The sequence below is a fragment of the Amphiura filiformis genome, chromosome 2 (assembly GCF_039555335.1).
Source record: "Amphiura filiformis chromosome 2, Afil_fr2py, whole genome shotgun sequence".
Lineage (NCBI taxonomy): Eukaryota > Metazoa > Echinodermata > Ophiuroidea > Amphilepidida > Amphiuridae > Amphiura > Amphiura filiformis.
The window spans coordinates 78,961,413-78,984,014 of NC_092629.1; the positions used below are offsets into that span (position 1 = coordinate 78,961,413).

Genomic DNA, 22,602 nt, shown 5'->3' on the forward strand with positions numbered 1-22,602 from the left:
CGCAATACCTTAAAGGTGCATTACATAAATCATTGCGCGACACAATAAATTAGGGGACTTGAGGGGGAAATCTGAATTTCAAGGCAGAATATTAAAGGGCTGTGCAATAATTATGAGCCCAGGGGTTAAATTTCCAAACAGTGTGCCAAAACTGTCAAAAACTTGTGCCTGTCCCACTCCGGCGCTCGCCTGCTAAAAATCGTTGCCCCCCCCCGGCCCTTTTGCACACTCCATGCCAGATTATCTCTATTTGCAAACCTTCTCAAAGTTTAATTCCACCCCATGCATGCAGGCCTCATAATTATTGACAGTCCGCGTGGGAGGGGCTGTGGCATTGGTGAAAAAAAATTGGGTGAACATATGCACGTGATCTATAAAAAGAAAAGGAAAAATTAGGGGCTGTGCAATAATGGCTCGCTAAAAATCGCTTGCCCCCCCCCTCTCAGCCCGTCAAAAATCGCTTGCCCCTCCCCCCTCTTGGCCTTAAGTTGCGCGCGCATATAAGCATTTCCGTACTGTTTTCCTAAGCCTTTTTAGAGCATTTTATTTAGTAAAAGGCACCCCATGAATGTGTGCGTACGGGTTTGCCCCCGAGCTTGCACATTCCCAATATATGGAGGGTGAAAAATTAATATTTTTTAAATTTAGGGGGTCATTCACCCCCGATCGGGGTTATCGCTACCACTGCTCTCGGCCTGCCAAAAAATTCTTTGCCCCCCCAACATGCCAAATTTTTGGGATCCTAATTTGCAATCCTTAAATGGTCTAGATATATGTTGCGACTTAGCGCTGAGCAGGAAAATTTGCGTTTAAGCGTTTCCGCACCGCTTTTCCTAAGCCTTTTAGAGCGTTTTATTAAAAAGGCGCCCCATGAATGTGTGCCAAAAATCGCTTGACCCCCTCTCGGCTTGCCAAAATTGCTTGCCCCCCTTTTCGGCTCGCCAAAATGTCTTGCCCCCCAATTTTACCCTCCCCAGGGCTCATAATTATTGCACAGCCCCTGCAGGTACATATTGCAAACAATGAATGCACCTTTAATTTTCCATGTCATTATTTACTGATGCGCCCATCACTAATCCAGCACAACACGATTGCGCAATCGACGAAGTGCGAGGTCGCGCGAAACAGACACCAATATTTTTTTGTTTTTGTGTAATCTGATCGTCTATTTACACAAAATTTAATATGGGTATCCTGGAGAGAATCGAGGAGATTGAATCCGAGGTATGTAGGGTATCAGAATGAGGAAGTGAATGTTGTTTTTCAGAAAAATGTGTTTGTAAAGCTTATCGCATGTACTTGTTTTGGAATTTGCATGTTTGGTGCCGAATTCGGCAGTTGCCAGTGTTCCTTCTACATGTACATACATGTACATAGCATATCCATCATTCCATGTTCATGTACACTGGGTTTCAGAGAAAAACGGCAGTCCTTGCTCAGATTGACACGAGCGCATACATTATGAGTGACACACACGGCCACGGCGGGCTATGAGCCTATGACATGGTGTCAGATTTGAAGCAGGTTTCACTGCCAAAGACAGTGTGTAAAAATTCACCCCAGAGTGAAAATAGCTATGTTTAATTTCTAAGGTGTCTTTTCTAGGGTAAAATTGTTTGTAGAACATGATTTTTTTATCAAAACGCGTGCATAATACATCATTTTGCTACAAAATGTTGATTTGTGGCCGATTTTGCCCAAAAAACGCACTTTTTGGGTGACAAAAATTTTCACATGCCAACTTTGTATACTCATAGAGTCTACAATATACATAGATATGGCCCTTTAAAATGTTAACATATCAGCTGAGGGTACTATTTGATGGATTCAGGTATTTGTTTTGTGATTGACTTAATCATTTGCGCGCCAGAATCATTCAAATATGACATGCCTCGTGACAATTGACATGCCAAAATAAGCCGTTTTCGGCAAAAAAATTATTTGAAAAATCATAACTCTATATAGGAAGGTGCTACAGTGATGGTTGACCTACCAGTCTATGCAGTATTAAATGGGCTTTCATTTGATACCTAACTTTGTTCATTTTAACTAAGGGAAAGACTTGCAAAATGTAAAAATGTTTCCCCTACCCCTTAAAATTTTGATGTGTGTAAAAATTCCGCCATTTATAAAAATCGGGATTACAAAAAAAACTACAAGAGCTATAGGCTTGAAAAACTAATCAGTTAGGCCAATTACAATTGATCCTTAGTTTCCTGTTTCCCTCGCGCGTCCAAAATCAAGAATGGAAAAATATTTAATTATTTTATTTTTAATTAGGTATTTTCATCTTTTAATTGACTTTTTAATTACTTTTATTTGCTAATATCTGTTTTTGATCATCTCAACTTTGATTATGAATATAAAACAAGAACATTGTAGGGTCCCCTACTAATATTAATGTAAAAAATCAAGTATAAAGGTAAAATAATTAAATCCGTAGTCTTAGTCAAAATGACCAAATGGACTGTTGATAATAGTAACGCCCACATTTTCAAAATAAAGAAAGTAATAGATAATTAATAATTAATAGATAATTAATAATTAATAATTAAAAGTCACCTCGTCCTTCATTTTCAAACTTGAAACAGGAAACTAAGAATTAATTGTGAAGGGCCTTATGCACAGTATAAGTTCCTACTTGGGTATAACATTAATATCTTTCCATTCCTTCTCAATTTTCTTTTCTAATTTTTTAACAATTTGTGACATCTGTAAATTACGTAAAATTTGGCATTTCGAAAAATCGCAAAAAAAAAAATATGAGGGCGACATGTTTAAAAAACTAATCAGTTATTCCCATGATACAGTATCACAGGGATATAGTACCAAACTTGTGCTAAAATGCATATTTTTTGAGTTCTAATTTTTTTAACAAATTGACTCGCCACCCCATTTTTGAGCAAAATCGGGAACAATTAGTACGTGTAATATTGCGCAATCATGTGACCTATATTCAATAAGTGTGCACCAATCAGATGTCAGACTTGCACTACAACATGATGTGAGCCTTGCAGAGCCTTTATAAGTGTGCCAATAGAGTTCAAATATGTTGTGATGATGTTGTCACTTATGGATCTCATACTTTTATTTCCGTCAAAAGCATATGCCTCTACTGTAATGCTCATATCAGGAAAACAATGACAGAGTTTGCATTTCTGACTTCAGAAAAACTAATCAGTTATTCCCAAGATACAGTACTACAGGGATATAGTATCAAACTTGTGCTAAAATGCATATTTTTTGAGTTCTAATTTTTTTATCAAATTGACTCGCCACCCCATTTTTGAGCAAAATCGGGAACAATTAGTACCTGTAATATTGAACAATCATTTGACCTATTCAATGTGTGTGCACCAATCAGATGTCAGACTTGCACTACAACATGATGTGAGCCTTGCAGAGCCTTTATAAGTGTGCCAATAGAGTTCAAATATGTTGTGATGATGTTGTCACTTATGGATCTCATATTTTATTTCCGTCAAAAGCATATGCCTCTACTGTAATGCTCATATCAGGAAAACAATGACAGATTGTGCATTTCTGACTTCAGAAATGAATTCTGCACAAAATTTCAGTCTAGAAAACATATTTAAAACAATATTTTTTGAAACTTTATATTTTGCCATTTTTGGCAGTCAAACCTGCTTCAAATCTGAAACCGTGTCCTATGTGTTCACTTCAACAAGCAGCCGGGCTCCGACCAACGATTTGACACAGATTAATCGGTACGGTCCAATGTCAATGATTATTGTCAGAAGATTGATGATTCAGCCAATCAGAACACTTCCGTGTTTACGCTCTGCACACTCTCAAAATCAATGTAAACAAGTGCCGTTCTTCTCTGACAAAAAATGAGAAATCCCCCTTTTCTGAAATGAACGAAACTTGCTAGACCGGAGGCCTGTTAGTGACTGTCGTATGTGTCGTATTATTGTCGATATGACCCTAAACCCGGCATGTCAAAATAAATTGTCCACTCTACGACATGTACGACACATATCAAAAGGAAAAAAATGAAATTTCTGTGCTAGTATTTTGTCCAAAGCTTACCGTACGATCATATGTTTTCATCGGAAAGTAGAAAATGACCTCCCGAAAGTTGACCCGAACCCGGAAGTAGAACGAACCAGGAAACTTGTATGTTTACACCGGAAGTCGGCAATTGTAACTCATATCGGCGTGATTTTAAGCTTATTTATCGACTTTTTTCAGCATTTTGAAATCTCATGAGTTTCGACACGTGTCGATTGTCGTATTTTTTTCCCAATGAAGTGTTGAATTAGAAATCATGTGTCGATAACAGGCCTACTTGCTTACTTTTTTTGTTGGGTGTACAGCGTTCTGGTTAGTGTTATTATGAACGTACTTCATACAGTCGTGCTTCGACAAGCGTTTCCTGTGATGACGCATGTGATTGATGGCATGCAGAAACCAATAAAATTCAGTGCTAACAAGCTGAGCCACAGCCACTGACTAAGAATACCACTTTTAATTGGCACACTGGTGACAATGATTTTTTTATTTGGTCATAATAGAAGAGACATGTAATGCCAAAACACGCAATTATTGTTGTCTATCTCACAGATGTTTTCAAATATTTGTACAAAAAGTTAAAAAGCAGGCCTAAGTTCACACTTGCTTGCCCTATTCCTATTTATAAAAATCTAACAATTTTACCCTTTGAACAGATGGCGCGGACACAGAAGAACAAACAAACAAGCGGCCATCTTGGTATGCTAAAAGCCCGTCTGGCAAAACTGAGAAGAGAACTGATCACACCCAAAGGAGGTGGAGGAGGAACAGGGGAAGGTAAGAGTCATGTCATAGACCGTCTTTTGGAATTTGCAAGAGAGCATTAAATATCTTCTGCAGCCTTCAAGGAGAGCTGTTTGGAGCATTGGGCAAGACTGGGCAACTATGTAGAGCTCAAAATCACTCTCCCATATCAGATTTAAGGGGGTACTACACCATGGCCAATTTTGTGCCTATTTTTTTTGTATTATTGTGGCACCACATGTTTTAGCGTCATCAACAACACATTAATTTAAGAAGTCTGGACCCCGGAAGTACGAAAATTTGCATGTTATTGCACCTGTTTCTGACCACGTTTTGGACCAAAACTGATACAGAAATGAGACCATATATTGTAGCGACTAGAAATGGAATATTAGGGCGAAAATGTACTTAATTTATTTGAACAATTGAAATTTGATGGAGTGTAGACCTGTGGTACGTGTAGCATTAATAGGTTATTATGAAGTTCAATGCGCTGCGCCGTATTGATGGGTTTGGTTTATTCATAATAATAATAATAATATTTATTTCAATTGTCATAAATTACGAACATGAAAAAAACACTAAAAGCAATTTAAATGACAATCCAGGAAAGAAGAAATAGACTAAACAGTCCAAACACAAAGTGTTCTTCTTTCCTGATTATAAGTACATATAAAAATAATAATAAATTCAAGATACATGAACACATTAAAAAAAAAAAACATTATTAGAAAAAAGAAGAGTGAACACTCTAAGACATAACATATGCACATAGGATGTATCAACAGAGCACAAGATAGGCCGCGGCAGCAAAATAAATTAATACACATGTGAACAATGTTACTACTTTAGAGTGGGCCTACATGTAACTCAAATTATACACTATTGGAACTATGTAAGTTTCCAAAACATTTTTAGATATACATGCATATGAAAAACATAATTACATCATAAAATGTTCTTTACACATTGCCTTATTCGTGCCTCCATTCAGGGCAAGGAGCGCAGTGAATTGTGTTAAAGGATCAGAATTCAGGAGCGCCAAGGAGCGTTAGCGCAATTGCGCTCCTTAAAAACGAAGGACTGGATTGTGTATTGGGTGAGAACAGATGTCCTGGAAGCATCTCAAGTCCTACCCTGATACCTTTTATAAAAAAAAAAATTGTGCTGCAAATTTTAAATGGCAAAGGGCAACTATTGTGCTTCCGACCTTGCACTCACATGATATCAACTTCATGTCGTTGGGCAGGAAAAACCTATGTAATTGTGGCCCTGAACATGTTTAAAACAAAACTGTCAAAAGGTTACACAGGAGGTTTTGCTTTAAACATGTTCAGGGGCCAATGATTCTTAGGAGGATTTTCCTGCTCAGCGATGTGATGTAACCAACCGACAGTCTTTGAATCATATCAATTTGATGTCACATTCATGCACCACATCCCCATGCAGAAATCTAATCCTGTGTAATATCTTAACATTTCAAATCAGTCTTTGATTTTAATTAATTTGAAATGGCAGGGTATTCCAAGACAACTTGAAAAGGGCACAATTCTTTTAATTGCTTTTAAAATTGAGGATACCATATGTGATGTAGCAGGTGAAGTCACTGTTGAGTTCAGTATTTCTACATTGAAAGCATTTTGCAAGCTTGATCAAGGCATTCATATTTTTAAAGGGAAAAAGCATCTTAAATTCTTATTGTTTTCTTTATTTTTTTTCTGTCTATTTTAATCTATATCTTAAAAAGCAAAGATGATGTGCTGTATGGCATCACCATAAATCACCCACAGGAAATTGTCCTTACAGAATGGTTGACTGCAGATCCATCAGATAACGCTTTTTCAATGGGAAATGAACTTTGCTGCTTGGATGATGTCACGATGAGGTTAGCGTTTATTCCGTATTGAAAAGGGTTTTCCGACGGATCTGCAGTCGACCGGCCTCTTATGCCGAATGGTTAATTTAAAAAAAATTCTGTACAAATAAAAATATGTTTATCTCTGGTCAACCGCACACGTTCATAAAATCATGGAGAATGGAGATCAACACATGTGGTTTTTCCTTGTTTGTTTAAAAATTGTATTTAGAAAAATTTCCAACAAAAAGAAGAAATTATAAATGCATAAAATTATATTGCATACTGTACCTCATTGCATTTCTAACCTCCTGTGAGAGCAGAGCAGAGGCCAACTCTTTTTTTAGCATGAGAATTGTGCACACACCTCCATATGCAAGGTCTGGGATATTTTCTGTTACTTTGATGAGACAAGTGGATTTAATGCATTTCAATTGACAAATCATTGTGTATAAAATATGATTTCCTTGTTATATTTTCAATAGGTTTTGATGTTGCCAAGACAGGAGATGCCAGAATAGGATTTGTCGGTGAGTGACCTGTTAGGCTGTTATTTATTTTGTCAAATTTTGCCAAGATTTAGTTGTGGGTAATTTCTTAGAATAAGGGCGCATTCTCACTATGCCTGTTTGATACCAGGACGTGGACTCGATCCTACATCGAGTCCACTTCCAAGCATAGTGAGAACGCTTGAAATAAGTGGTCTCGATCCTACATCCAGGACGTAGCATCGAGACCACCTCATCGCGGTAGTCTCGCACCTAGGACGTGGTATCAAACAGCATAGTGAGAACGCGTTTACAAGTGGACTCGATCCACTTATACCGGAAATGCTCTATGCACGACCTTGATGGCCGGCGTTGTACTATAGGCCTATACAATATACAGTCTACATTTTATAATTTTCCATTATAAAATTTAAACATATGCATTTTCAACTTTAAAAATTCATAGCTGGTATTATAGAACAAATTTCTACAGGCTCAGTTTATTTCATGTAGTAATTTACAAAATTTATTTTTTATGTGGAAACAGCTCGGGGAAAGTGGCTATACACGGAAGTTCGTTTGAGATGCTTGCCGTAGTTTGATGAGCAGCATGCTTCTCGTGCAGTGTGAAAACAACGGCATCGCGGCAAGATACAGATTTGCAGTTTCAGAATTAAACAAAACGACTTTGAACTTCAAAAGGATATTATTCAGGTGTAATAGGCCTATATTCGTTTTTGAGGTGTACATTTTGCTAGACTGAGTCAAAATTACCAATCAAAAATATGGTGATTTAGAGGTTGTGTTGCGTGTAAATCGGCGTGCTTGACCAAAATCAGAAATAACAACCCGATGTATTTCTATCATTTTACACGTACATGACGTATAGGCCTAATATAAAATAATAGTTTTTAGAGCGTTTTATTTCAGATCTTTCCAAATTATACATATCACAAAATAACATATCCATAGATTGCAGAAATATATCAGGGGGAAAAAAAAAAAAAAATGATCTTTCAAAATTGATAGTCTAGTAAAGTTTGATTTGTGCTGTGAGTTCGGCTCAAAACATGCATTGCAACAGAATTAGTGACGTCATGCATTGATATTATAACATCCGGGTAAGTGGAGTCGATCCTACATCAGCATTTTGGTGTTAGTGAGAACGCGAAATCAATGTGGACTGAGTCCACTTGTATGTGGACTCGGACCTAGGTACGAGACCCCATGTCTGTAGTGAGAACACGACCTAAGAATTAGGTAAGTGAAAAACTTCAGGAGACCCATTCCATGTCAACTCCATGGATGTGCACCGCAGCACCTCTTCAATTTTTTCTTTTTCTGTGTGGTGGTAGATATTGATGAGAAAGTAAAATTCAAAATTTGAGCTTCATACTCCATTTTGTTTTCCCGTGGCATCAATTTGAAATTTAGGGGGTCAGCGTAAAAATGTGTCGCATTGTACGCGAAGACAACGTTGGAGGTCCATAAATGTATAAAGGGAACCATTTACAACTTTGAAAAGTATGTATTCTGGGGTACTTATTTGTGTAGAATTCAAATCTGGCATCAGAAAACTTGTAACTCCTTTACTTTAAAAGATATAGGGCCCTCAAAATGCAACTTCGTCCATCCAGGACCAACTTTGGGGGTCAAAACTCCAAAAGTAAAAATAATTTTACTGTCCATATTTTTGCCAGTCAGAGTCCTTTGGTAGGACATTACTCTTATCCAATATTGAGCCTATTAGAATACTTTTAGCTGAGATATTACCCATGCAAAACCCCAATTGTACATTTTTTGTACATTTTGACCCCCCTGAAAACCAATGTCAAACATTTTGCCCCACCATCAACTTCAGGTATGTTAAAGATATGTCCTTGGACAACATTTCTGAGAGATATTGGCTTTGGGACTCGATGGCTTCAACACATCAGTAAGGTTTGCATTCTCCATAGAGTTGTACACATTTTTGATTTCGCATGTATAATGACTTGTACAACTCTATGGAGAATGCAAGCCTTACTGAAATTGATCCATGGAATTTTCAACATACCTGAAGTTGATGGTGGATCAAAATGAAGCAAAATGTACAAAAATGTAAATTGGGGTTTTGCATATGGATCTTTAGCTAAAAATATTCTAATAGGCTCAATCAATAATTTAATGTCCACCAAAGGGCTCTGACTAGAAAAAATGGAATTTTTACTTTTGGAGTTTTGACCCCAGAGTTGGTCCCGGATGGACGAGTGTTGCATTTTGAGGGCCCTATATCTTTTAAAGTAAAGGAGTTACAAGTTTTCTGATGCAGATGAATTCTACACAAATAAGTACCCCAGGATACATACTTTTCAAAGTTGTAAATGGTTCCTTTATACATTCATGGACCTCCAAACATGATCTCCCAAATTTGGGGACTTGGGAGAAGAAAGAATAGAGACTGATACCGGTACATTGCTAAGCAATAGACTACTGACTAAACTGACATTGTTTGACCCTCTTTAACCATGCTGTAAAATAGCTGTCGTTTGATTGGTGGTGACTATATTAAACAAATTGGCCCTTGTTAGTGCTACGCTGGTTCTATGCAGTTTTCTCCACTATGGATAGATTGAATAATTGAGTGGAGAAGGGTACCAGTATTCACAATTGCAAATGAAGTACCAGTCTTGTGGTGTGGTTATTTGTCGTTGGTTTGTGACTTACAAGTGTGATCACCAACAATGTAAATAATGCCATTCGAAGGTGTGAAGAAACCATCAAGAAAACATTGTTATTGTGAAGATCAGGCATCTGATCTGACCTTGAATAATGTTGTTCCGCTGCCTGAGTAGAATGGGATGCAAACCTGCCAAGGTGGTATCGGGTGTGATCCTCTTATTTGTCTTCCACTTCAGAATGTCCCATAAGTTTTCCAAAGGGTTCAGATATGGATTCTTTGCAGGAAAATCTATGCACTGTTGATCAAGGAAGTTGTTGGTGATGCAAGCTCTGTGTGGTGTCCCATTAGCGTCCATTAGACAAAACCCATCTCCAATGGCAGCTGCATACGGGACAACTACTGTTTGAAGAACTTTGTTCATGTAAACCTGAGCAGTAATTCCGTCTCTCAAACTAATCAAGTTGGTTTTATACCTGCCCAAACCATCAAGCTTCCACCATGATCATTTCTCCTGGATGCATTTGTCATGTAACCTTTCACCCATTTGTTGCCAAACCCGAATGCGTCCATCAACCATGGGAAGACAAACTCTGCATTCCTCTGTAAACAGCACGACGACGACTCCACCTCCTATGCAATCTTGCGAAGGCCAAACGACCTTGCCTGTGACGTGGAAGAAGTATACACCTCTTAATCATTCTTCTGGTCACAAATTTACTCTATGCAGCAGGTTTCTAACCATTTGGAAACCAATCTGGTCAGGTGGTTGTCTTCTCCTTCTGTGTAGATGCTTCCTGATTTGAGGATTTGATTTGACTTTTAAACGTAACTTAACTTTAAAGCATTTATAAAGCGCCATCTATCTAGGTAGCCTAATCCGAGGCGCTATACAAAACAGAAACAAAAATGACATAAGAAAATATGTGACACAATCTGCTCCATGGGGGCCAAAGGAGGCATTTAAAAAAATTGAGTTACTATGGTTATTTTACGTTGTAGTAACATCAGGCTATCATATACTGTAAACACCAAAGGTCTAGCATACTTATTTCTAAAGTTATGCGGTTTTGTGATGTGTATTTTCTGATGTATTTTATTGTTTTTTACTTCATATTTTTGCCGCCTTTGGCCCCCATGGACCAGATTGTGTCACATATAAACATGAACAATACCTGAAACCGACAAGAAGCATATTTAGCAAAAATACACTTTGAATTGGAACATTATATGAAATCAAAAAGCATATGGATAAACTTAAAGCACATTAAATATCATAAGCAGATTTGAACAAAAATGTTTTTAAACTATTAAAAAAAATATCAAGTGATACACAACAATGAATGTCCATAGAGAGATTGTTTCAAAGTTTTGGTGCTCTATCACCATACGAGGAAAAAGGTTTTGTGTGGAAATGAAAACATTTGTGATATCTCATTCAAAACCTTCAATTTCAAACAAATCTTACTCATTGAAAACCTATTCTTATAGACTGTAAACATTTTCTTTCTGGTTGCCATGTTGATGATGGAGCCATCTTGTCTTGCCAAAGTTACTCTTGGCCGCCTGCTCCTCGAAAGATTGTTTAAATTACCCGTAGCCTGAGACATTTCTCTCCTGAATGCAGCAGTTGTAGCAGATGCTCTCACATGGTGAGCTGCTTCTCTCGCAGAGCAACCTGCAGCCAACCACCCAACAATGTGGTCCCACAATGTATTGGCAATTCTGCCATTTTTAAACTACTGCCTGTGCCTACCTAAATTGCAGGTCAACTTCTTGATCGAATAAACAGGCACAGAGCTACAATTCAAAAGGTCTATCAAAATTCCGTTCCGCCACAAACGGGAATTTTGGCTCTGGCCCGAGGGGACTCCCTAATGCACCCCCAGAATGGGTCATCAACAAGTGTTCATTTTGTCAGTCACCCCCATTTTGAAAATCTTCCTAAGCCACTATGTCTCCCTCTATGCTTCAAGTTTGAACATTGAACAGTTTGTTACCAGCACCTAGAATACAAAAATTTACTTTGGTTTCTTTTCATTTCGCAGGATTCCCATCAGTAGGAAAGTCAACATTACTGAGTAACTTAGCTGGCGTGTACTCTGAGGTTGCTGCCTATGAATTCACCACCCTTACAACTGTACCTGGTGTAATCAGATACAAAGGGGCAAAAATACAGGTAAAGGGGGAAAATAATACCAGGTGGGGACTCGACTGGGGGTCAACATTACTGAGTAACTTAGCTGGCGTGTACTCTGAGGTTGCTGCCTATGAATTCACCACCCTTACAACTGTACCTGGTGTAATCAGATACAAAGGGGCAAAAATACAGGTAAAGGGGGAAAATAATACCAGGTGGGGACTCGACTGGGGGTCAACATTACTGAGTAACTTAGCTGGCGTGTACTCTGAAGTAGCTGCCTATGAATTCACCACCCTTACAACTGTACCTGGTGTAATCAGATACAAAGGGGCAAAAATACAGGTAAAGGGGGAAAATAATACCAGGTGGGGACTCGACTGGGGGTCAACATTACTGAGTAACTTAGCTGGGGTGTACTCTGAGGTTGCTGCCTATGAATTCACCACCCTTACAACTGTACCTGGTGTCATCAGATACAAAGGGGCAAAAATACAGGTAAAGGTGGAAAATAATACCAGGTGGGGACTGGGAGTCAACATTACTGAGTAACTTAGCTGGGGTGTACTCTGAGGTTGCTGCCTATGAATTCACCACCCTTACAACTGTACCTGGTGTCATCAGATACAAAGGGGCAAAAATACAGGTAAAATGGGAGATTAAAATCCAAAGATCCTAATTATTAATTTAAAATCAAAATGATTTTGCCAGAATCTGAAGGGATTGTCACAGTATGTTATGCAATTCAGAATCCTGATTTGCATACCGGTACTTTCTTATAATCTGTAACCATTCTGATATGATCCTAACATGTTAATGGTTTCAGTTGTGAAATTGAAATACAGCCAAAAAATGGCATTAGAAGCATTGAAATACGTAAGAAAATTGGCAGTTTAAAAGTGCATTACCTGTAAGGGGTTCCTCAATTGCATACTAGGTACTGTCAATGTGCTAATTGTTAATGATTAAATAATAACATAATTTTCAAAATGCATCATTTTTGCTGCTCTTACAGCTGCTGGATTTGCCCGGTATTATCGAGGGTGCTAAAGATGGCAAAGGTAGAGGAAGGCAAGTCATCGCAGGTAAGATTATGTGACATTTATGTGAAAATTGATCTTATAATACTACCGTATTTCGTCAAATAAACGCCCCCGGGCGCGTTACATTTTCCCAAGGGGGGCGTTTATTCAAGGTCAATTTTAGAACGATAATTCCCGTTAAAATCATTAGGTAAACTAAAAACACACGCTAAAATGATGAACTATGAACTAGAAACACTGACTTCTGGCTCACTCCGGGTTTCTGATCCAGATTATCGCCAATTATTGACGCTATTATGGACCATGTGCGCAACTTGGTAAGCTTACTACACAAGATAGCATGGAAATATCGGCATTTTTGAACATCATGGTTGAAAAAAGTGGTGGGGGGGGAGCGTTTATTTGAGGGGGGGGAGACTATTTGACGAAATACAGTAATTACTTTAGTAAGAATATCAAATTAATGGGCTATCTATGATATTCATATGTCGGCTCCCACACAGGGAGTGTGAATTTGGGCAACTCCATTTGAAATCTACACTCATTGTGTGAGAGATTAAGGTCATGTCTTCCATAGGGGGTGTATGGATTTCAGTTGGAATAGTCCAATGAACACAGTGTGTCAATTTACACCAGCGGGCAGTGAGGGATGAGCTGTCAAGGTTGAAAGTTTAATCTGATACAAAGCTTTATAGAATCTGAATTTACACAGGGTAATGGGCTATTGAATTTGAAATCCATACACCCCCTATGGAAGACAGGACCTTAATACTCCACACAATGATGTCCCAATAGTACAATGAAGGCTGAAGACAAATGAGCACAAATAACCATGACCAAATCACCATTGCTCTTGACAATTTTGCCGCAAGAATTTTGAATATAGCGTGTTGAGAGCTGGCTGTTTTTATTCGTTTTTATGGTCAAATGAGTTTGTTTAAAATAAAACTACGTGATTGATAATTATTTTTCTAACATGTAAGACATAATGTTGTGATTGCCAGAGTACTGCTCTTCTGGTATGGACACATTTTACACACCATGTAATTTACCAATCTACTTGTTATTTATTTTTACAGTGGCAAGGACGTGCAGTCTCATCTACATCGTTTTAGACGTCTTAAAACCTCTGAAGCATAAGAACCTAATAGAACACGAATTGGAAGGATTTGGAATTAGACTCAACAAGACAGCACCGAATATATCGTATAAGAGAAAAGATAAAGGTAAAGCATTGTTTTTTTTATTCATATTGAAACAAACTCTTAAAAAGATGCATTCAGGGAATACATAGCGATAACGTCATCCTAGATGCCTTTCTTGAAATGATCTGCACAAGCACTTCAGTTCAGTTCTTAAAATGATCTGCACAAGCACTTCAGTTCAGTTCAGCACTGTTCTCCAAACCTGTGATGCTGTCAAAACTCCATGCAAATCCCTCTGAAATTAGCCATTTTCCATGGAATTTCCCACATTATTATGTTTTGATGAGTCCAAGTGTGTGAAAATATTTGATCTAAATCATGACAATGATATAATTGGATGCTTTATGCCCAATATTTATTTATTGGTCTCGCTCTGAGTTTTAAAATATTAGACTCGTCTACATCTCATCCAATGTTTTAAGACTCAGAGCTCGACCAATTATAAATATGGGCAGTTGATTCAATTTTACATCAAAATTGGCTATTTTTCTCAGCGCATTTCCTCGTAATTGGCATTTTCTATGCAAATCGTTGGGCTCTTGTTATCTGCCACACCATTCAGCATTCAACATTGTTAAACGAGGATGCGCATAAAATGCATCAAACATCCAAACATTTGTGCACTGAGAGTTCTCAATCCATATTTTCTATGTTGATAGGTGGTATAAACCTGACAGCAACATGTGCCCAAAGCACTCTAGACCTAGACACTGTGAAGACGATATTATCCGAGTACAAGATACACAACGCCGATATAGTGCTGAGATACGACGCCAGTGCCGACGATCTCATCGACGTGGTGGAGGGCAACCGCGTCTATATACCTTGCATTTACATACTCAATAAAATTGATCAGATCTCCATTGAGGTGAGTAGGTCTCAAATTGGGCTATTCCATTAAAATTCCACACTACCCCTGTAGAAGATTTAGGTAAGGCCTGCCACAGAGGGAGTATCAATTTTGAATAGAATACACAATTTGGTAACTTCCATTTGAAATTCTTACTCCAGTTGTGGAAGATGTATGTATAGCCATAATACAGGGGAATGCTGGACGGTTCGCACCCTTTCAATTTCGGACCCCTGCACTTTCGCCCCCTTTCACTTTCGCACCCGTGCACTTTCGCCCCTTTTTTATACCGCTGGTATTGTGCTGCTGTCATGCTGTTGATTGATGCACGATCGATTGCTTGAACTCCCGGCAATGCGGCGTAGTATGTTTATAGTAGCCTACTGGGCCGTCGGGCATGCACTTATTAAGTCATGATAAACCCGGGAAGGAAGGAAAGAAAGGATATTTTAAAACAAAATAGAGGAACGATTTTTTTCTCAGAATATATTACAGGCCAGATATTTTAGCAGCAGGCTTACCCAAAATAATGAAATAATTAGAATTCAATGATAAAAATAGTAATAATAATAAATAGTAATAATAATAAATTTATATTTAATTATTAATTATAATATGTATAAAAACAGGGGAAATTTGTTTCAACTGACGACAAAGGATGGATCCAAAAGGATCATACAAGTGTCAACAAGCAATGGATAAAATTAAAAACAATGAAAGTATGACACAAAATCCAATGGGGGAGTAACACAAAACATATAAACAATGTTAATTTAATAATATAATATGATGATAATAATAATATATTTGGGTTTTGGTTCAATATGATTCCAAAATCGCAATATCGAATAGACACAAGAGGTTCTTTAAATATTTTAAGAAAATCATTTGGAAGCTACTGTAGGACGCGTTTCGATTAACTGTGATAAAATTAATTTGATCTATTTTGGTTAATCTCATCAGCTATATTTTGCTGCGTTTGATCATCCGATGATGCCCATTTTAGGCTGCTTTAATTGTGTCACATATATAGCACATAAGGGGTGGTGCAATAATTATGTGTACCCCCGAGGTGGTGAATTATAGGGCGGGGGCAAAGATTTTTTGGCAGGCTAAAAGGGGGGAAGCATTTTTGGCAGGTCGAAAGGGAGGGTCAGGCGATTTTTGTCAGGTGGAAATGGGTGGCAAGCGATTTTTGGCACAGATATTTTGGGCACCGTTTCTATATTATGCCCTAAAAATGTGTAGAAAAACATTAGGAACACGTTTATGCAAAATTATTATATGATAAGACAATTTAAAGTTTTAAATGCGGGTTCCCCAAATCTTAGTGTGTAAAGCGGGGGCAAAGATTTTTGGCACATCAAAACGGGGAAAGGTTTTTGGCAAGTCAAAGGGGAAGCAAAGATTTTTTGGCAAGGCCGGGGGGGAAGCGATTTTTGGCAGACCATTTTGAGAATTCACCACCCCGGGGGTAGGCCTACACATATGCATAATTATTGCGCAGCCCCTTACTATGTAGCTTTTTGACATCAAAATAGTAGATATGCGGATCAAACACATAAGCGTGTTATATTGTAATCGTCACTACTTATATGGATGCATATGGTCTAGAAGAAACAAACCGATAATGAGCAAGTTTGAAAATACAACATAGGCCTACTTGGGTTTTGTTGGTTGAAACTAGGATAAAGAGCCCATTTTAGGCATGTTTATTTTATAAAGTTCTATAAATAGGCTTACCGTGCAGCGTTATTTAATGTGCATTTAAAAAATTGCCTTACGTTGACGACAATATGACCACCAATCGCCATCGGGCGTGGTTTGTATGGTTCATTATTATGAAAGTCCTTGGTCCTTGGCCTTGGCCTCGCAGACAAAAGTCCTTGGCCTCGAAGGGTTGTCCTTGGCCTCGGACACCATGTCCTTGGCCTTGGCCTTGGCCTCGGACACCAAGTCCTTGGCCTTGGCCTCGGCCTCGGACATGAGGTCCTCGACTACAACACTGCTATTACATTATTGACATCTTCGAGTTCAAACATCCTGCCTTAAAATTGTCGGTATAAAGTATAAAGCGGATTAAGATACCGCGTAAGATATGCCGTGGTGTTAATGAAGCATCGTCATAATGAGTCCGTGATTGACAGGCCGGTAAACAAAATGAATCATGAACATATAAATGTCAATCATTTACAATGCAGAATTGGATAGCATTTTTTCCACAAATTTGTTCATTTACTTATGTTATTTATTAAAACCATATTTATACAGGGTTACCCTTCAGATAAATCTGCTAAATCTGCCCTGTGTCATGAAAACAATATACATAACAATTTGTAGAATTATACATAAGCCCTATATGTAAGAATTTTTTAAAAACATAAACATCAAAAAATCATACATCAAATATATCAAAATTCATTAAAAGTATTTACATTTCTTTGTTTTATACAATTTATGTAACACTTGTAGAAATATATATATATTAAATTAATTAAGAACACAGACGAAATACATCATTCATTAAAAGACATAAAAGTTAAAACATTTGGTTCATTATTTACATTTCTCATTAAAACGAACAGAAAACTTTCCTGATTAATAATATTTTGTATTTGGCAAAGAATAAGGATGCAATTGTAATATTTCTCAATGTGCAATCGTAACATATTGTTCGTAAATAAATATCTTTGTATGCATGTATTTCTTGACAAATTTATACCGGCACGCGGCCGCGGGGCCCGGGGGGCTTGTCAAGCAATCGATCGTAACGTCACTAGGCATATGGCACTTTTGCGAGTCTGTTTGCGGTACCCGGCGCTTTCCCGTAAGTCATTCATTACATAATGGGTTGAAGAAGTCACCGTCCTGTTTCCATACAGGGGGAGTATGGGTTTCAAAATGATTAACTCTGACCAATTAAATTTGAAAAACATACTCCCCGTGTGGAAGATATTTCCAAATGCACATGCATGCATCCCATGTGATGCGATGATGCAATCACCATAAGTCATTTTGACCATATGCTCGGTTTTGTTGGTTGGGCCAGCAAAACACCTGTGGCTACCGGTTGCTGACCTAGTGCTTGGCGCGCTAGTGTTTGAATTCTGACAAAAGCAAACAACTTGTTTGTTCATCTCGTTTATTTATGTTGGTTTTTATTGTTATGTTTTTCAGGAGCTGGATATCATCTATAAGATACCACATACTGTACCCATCTCTGCTCATCATAAATGGAATTTTGACGACTTATTAGAAAAGATGTGGGAATACCTGCAGCTGGTCAGAATGTAAGTACATTAATTGCAGACAGAATAAAAAAAACTAATTTGCATATGATATCACCTGTCAATCAAACTCAGGAACTCAGTTGACTTTGTGAAAACAGCGTGCCTTATGGTTAATTTTGCCGGGTAATTTTGCACCTTCAAATGTACAAACTGCCTCAAAAGTTAGGTCTTAGTAATAGGAAGCTTTCTGTCATGAAGGCACTGTGTCAACAATCACTAGAAAAGTTTGTAAAAGTACCATAATTTGTCACCATTTTCTGCAATTCCTTTTCCCCAATGAAGGCACCAGCTGAATCAACCTTCATTTTACGCGCTATTAACCAATTAAGGGTGTTAAGGAGTTTGATTGACAATGATGTCAGAGTTAAACTATTCTTTTTAGATTCTGTCTCGGATTGTAAGTTATATCTGAGAGGACTAAACATGAGCGGCTACACTGCATTTGCAAAACAGGACAGACGTGGGGGTACAAAAAGGTGAGGATGAAAACATGTTAATCCCCGACAAAATTCTTGATTCCAACATGTTAGATGGATTTCAATGGAACCTGGATATAATGACCTGTGTATTCGCTGTCATAGTGCACGTTAGTAACCATTGGTTACTGTTTTAAGCCTGGCTCATACACCTGTTCTGAATTTTGATATGCCATAGGCTTTGTGTTGTGATCATTTCGATCAGTGGTTCTTAACAGAAAGTGTGAGCCAGTTGACCTAGTAACAGTCATATTCTAACGTGCACTACGACAGTGAATATGTGTGTTGTCAACAGATGTGAAAGCAAGTGTCATCTAGGGGTCATATGAGGTAATTTTACAAATTAATGTTTTTTTGTTTTTTTAAGGGGTATTCAAGCATTTTCTTCCCCATTTTTATTTTTATTTGTAACATTGCCTTTTCTAATCTTGTAATTTGGCAGGGACATGTTTTATGCACCACTTATCTACTTACTGTTTTATCTCTCTTTCATTTTGTATAGTTACACAAAACCCAAGGGACAGCTACCAGATTATGAGGCTCCAGTTGTACTAAAGAATGGACAAAACAATGTGGAGGATTTCTGTATGAATCTACACAAAGAAGTACTCAAAGAATTTAAACAGTAAGTGCACTGAATGATCTTTGAAAGTGTGCCGAGGCTTGTGGATCGACCTCTAGGTGCCTGTGCGTAGCGCACTATAAATCATTGTTTTTATAAAGTTGAGTATTTCATGACAACCTGTTTCAAAAACGTAATGTGCAATTTATATTAAAAACAAAGTGTGTCCGCAGATTGACTGTGTCCACATTTGCCAGTGGTAACATATCGGTGTGTGTGTGTGTGGGGGGGGGGGGAGTGAAGGGGAGGGGATGGAGAAAGGCTCTCTATTGCCCTGACTGACTTCACCTTTTTGATCAGTTGCAACATGTCAGAATTACCCGTACCATACTGAGGCGAGTATTATAATCCCACCTGCGAGTAAACTCCCAACCCCAATTTTTCAAACAATTCTAGAAATTGTAAGCAATACTTTAAAAAAATGTTTACTTTTATTTTTCAGATTTGGAGTATTCCTGGACCTAGAGCTAAATGCTAGGAACATTTTGTCTTCAATATGCAAAGTTATAATTTGTGTTCATGTCAGAATATATTAATGATTTCAAAAAGCATTGGATATGTATCCATTTTGAAATCATTAATAGGCTATGACATGACAATGACATGAACACAAATTAGAAATTATAACTTTGCATATTAATGATCCTTAGCATTTAGCTCTAGGTGTAGGGACAAATCAAATCTCAAGTTGTAATGACTGTTCTTCAGTTTTTTGAGTATGTGTGAAAAATATAAACGTTTTGATTTTGGAACAGATTCTGAGATGATGATCTACTTATTCATTAAGCAATTGATTTAAATATTAGTTGATAAACTCACTTGTGGAAAAGAATTCCAAATTGTCAAGATTGTAACTATTTTGTGACAATTTGTGCAATTTGAAAAATTGCAATAAAATGCCTGTAATATGTTGATGATTTTATCATAAACAATTTGTCTGTTTCACAAAGTTTTTAATTCTTTTACTGAACTATTTTCAAAACTTGCTACGTTGCCTCTGATACCATCAGACTTCATCCGACATCAAGCTGGGCTGGTCATGTGATACTCAAAGCAACTATGGATCTTCTTGATGGCCCAGTTCCATGCATGAGATAAGTTGCATCTCAGCTCCCCTTTCGTGTTAGTGACAGCTGCTCCACTCTCCCACTGGATGGCTTCCTTGATGCCTCTCCTGTGCCACTGCTCCGTCCTATCACATGACCAGTCCAGCTGGTCAGTTGCTTGATGAAGTCTGATGTTATCAAACGCAACATAGCAAGTTGTGTAAAAGTAAGTTCCAGTAAAAGATTTTTATTCATAACTTTGTGATTTTTAATAACGACTTGATGGATAAGAATATTCACTAATTTGTCTCCTTTATTTTTCAGTGCCCTGGTATGGGGATCATCAGTTAAACACAACCCTCAGAAAGTTGGCAAGGAACATATCTTGTGTGATGAGGACGCTATACAGATTGTGAAAAGCTTTAACCATGTTGTGACTTCAACGATGGATTCCTGTTACACGTGTTCTAGATTACGTGACGCTGCATATATCAATTGTATTATCTTCTATAGTTTACGGCAAGGTTCTTCAGCGGTCTGCTGATTTGGCGCTGTTTAAGTCGGTAAACACTGAAGTGGTGTTCTCATTGGCTTGTTGAATCATGTCATCATCACATCGGCACCTCATTCGCTGATCAAGCTCCGTAGCAACGCAAGAGCTAGTTCTTTTTATGCGATAATCGGAAGAACAATCCGGACACCGCCAAGGAATTTGCTGAATACTATATTAGGATTGCATGGCTATCATTATCTTTGTGGAAAAACATATTTACAATGCTTGGACGAGCATTTTGAAGGAACAACATGTAATCTGTCTTGCATTGATCTTTTGCACATTCATCTCAAAACGAACGAGGTTCTGCCCCAAAGTGTGTGTTGTGTGTGTGTGTACTGTATGCCATTTCATTTAATTAACACGTAATCTTTGCAAAAGCCTTCTAGCGCAATTGCTAGTGAAGCGCACAAAACTAAAATGCACTTTTTACATTACATGTCAACAGGGAGAACCTTGTTTTGGCAGCAAGATGGCAATCTGTGCAAATGGACAGTGCGGGCTGTGCGGCACTCAAATACCATCTTTCATATAGTGTTATTACCTATTTTGAGCAATCTGTTGTCTCGGTAAAAGCGCTACAGGCGTTCAATGCAGAATGACACATAGTTCACTTATCCAGATTTTTCATTTATCTGGCCAATACGCCTGTCATGGCCGGATAAGTTGGGGTTGGAGTGTACATAGTTTGCAAGGTTTATTGTATTATTTTTGTAATAGAATGTTGTTTATTAATTTGGCTGTTCCATTTGAAAAAACACCTCCTATGGAAGACACAACCTTAAAGGCATCACACGGAACAGAGGTGGAAGTGAGAGCAATGTAGATTAATTGAGTTATCATCAATGCACAGTGCATCAGGAGCACAATAACTTTGTTCCAGGTTTAGGGTATGGGTTATGGTTAGGGTCAGTGCTGCAGGAGCACTAGGTTTTGACAATAACTGGATTTTGCAGTCTAACTGATCAGTTGTAGTCCTTCTATGTAGGGCGCATTTGGTGGCCTAGGAGGAAATCAGACCCTAATTGCAAGACTATCCATGTGCTCAAGGTGAAATTATACCCCGTATTACCGTCAGGTCTGGATTTCCAATGTGTGCCTTTAATCTCCCACACAAGAGGTGTATAATGTAGATTGCAAATGGGGTTGCCCATTCAGGTAACCCTGTTTGAAATTTGCTCCCTGTGTGGATGATTAAGGTCATGTCTAACATAGGGTGTGTACTGCAGGCCTTGTTTTTTGAGGCAAGTGAGAGTGATCACTCGCCTAAAATTAATCTGAGGAGAGCTTTTTATCACTTGCCTGCATTTGGTGTAATAATAATACAAGTGATTAAAATCACTCGCCTACAGCTCACCTGACAAGTTTTGAGGAGAGTGGTTTATCACTCGCCAGTAATTTTCAAAAGACAAGGCCTGTACTGTATGGATTTCAACTGGAAAGGTCAAGTGTGACCTGGCATGAGATATGGCCACATCTTTGAAAATTGTTTCAAAAAGAGGAGGGCTTTTGAGTAAAGGTACGTTTTATCGATTCTTGTATGTGTCATATTATCGTCAACGAGACCCTAAATCCCCAAAATAAACTCGCGTTGTT

General features: G+C 38.0%; 1 protein-coding gene across 1 annotated transcript; it reads left to right on the plus strand.

Moving 5' to 3' along the window:
* Positions 1-1,070: 1,070 nt before the first annotated feature.
* On the plus strand, positions 1,071-20,997 carry LOC140143621 (developmentally-regulated GTP-binding protein 1-like). The gene is made up of 10 exons (XM_072165442.1): positions 1,071-1,224; positions 4,692-4,812; positions 7,120-7,164; positions 11,830-11,960; positions 12,937-13,006; positions 14,044-14,190; positions 14,829-15,037; positions 18,197-18,309; positions 19,288-19,410; positions 20,778-20,997. The coding sequence occupies exons 1-10, from the start codon at positions 1,186-1,188 to the stop codon at positions 20,995-20,997; spliced, it is 1,218 nt and encodes a 405-aa protein (XP_072021543.1). The 5' UTR covers positions 1,071-1,185.
* The last annotated feature ends 1,605 nt before the right edge of the window (positions 20,998-22,602 follow it).

Bases quoted from the DNA above. Each gene is read 5' to 3' on its own strand.
- LOC140143621 (XM_072165442.1), top strand. From the start codon at position 1,186: ATGGGTATCCTGGAGAGAATCGAGGAGATTGAATCCGAG. The intron at 1,225-4,691 runs GTATGTAGGGTA...CCCTTTGAACAG, and splicing joins TCGAGGAGATTGAATCCGAG to ATGGCGCGGACACAGAAGAA. The intron at 15,038-18,196 runs GTGAGTAGGTCT...TATGTTTTTCAG, and splicing joins TTGATCAGATCTCCATTGAG to GAGCTGGATATCATCTATAA.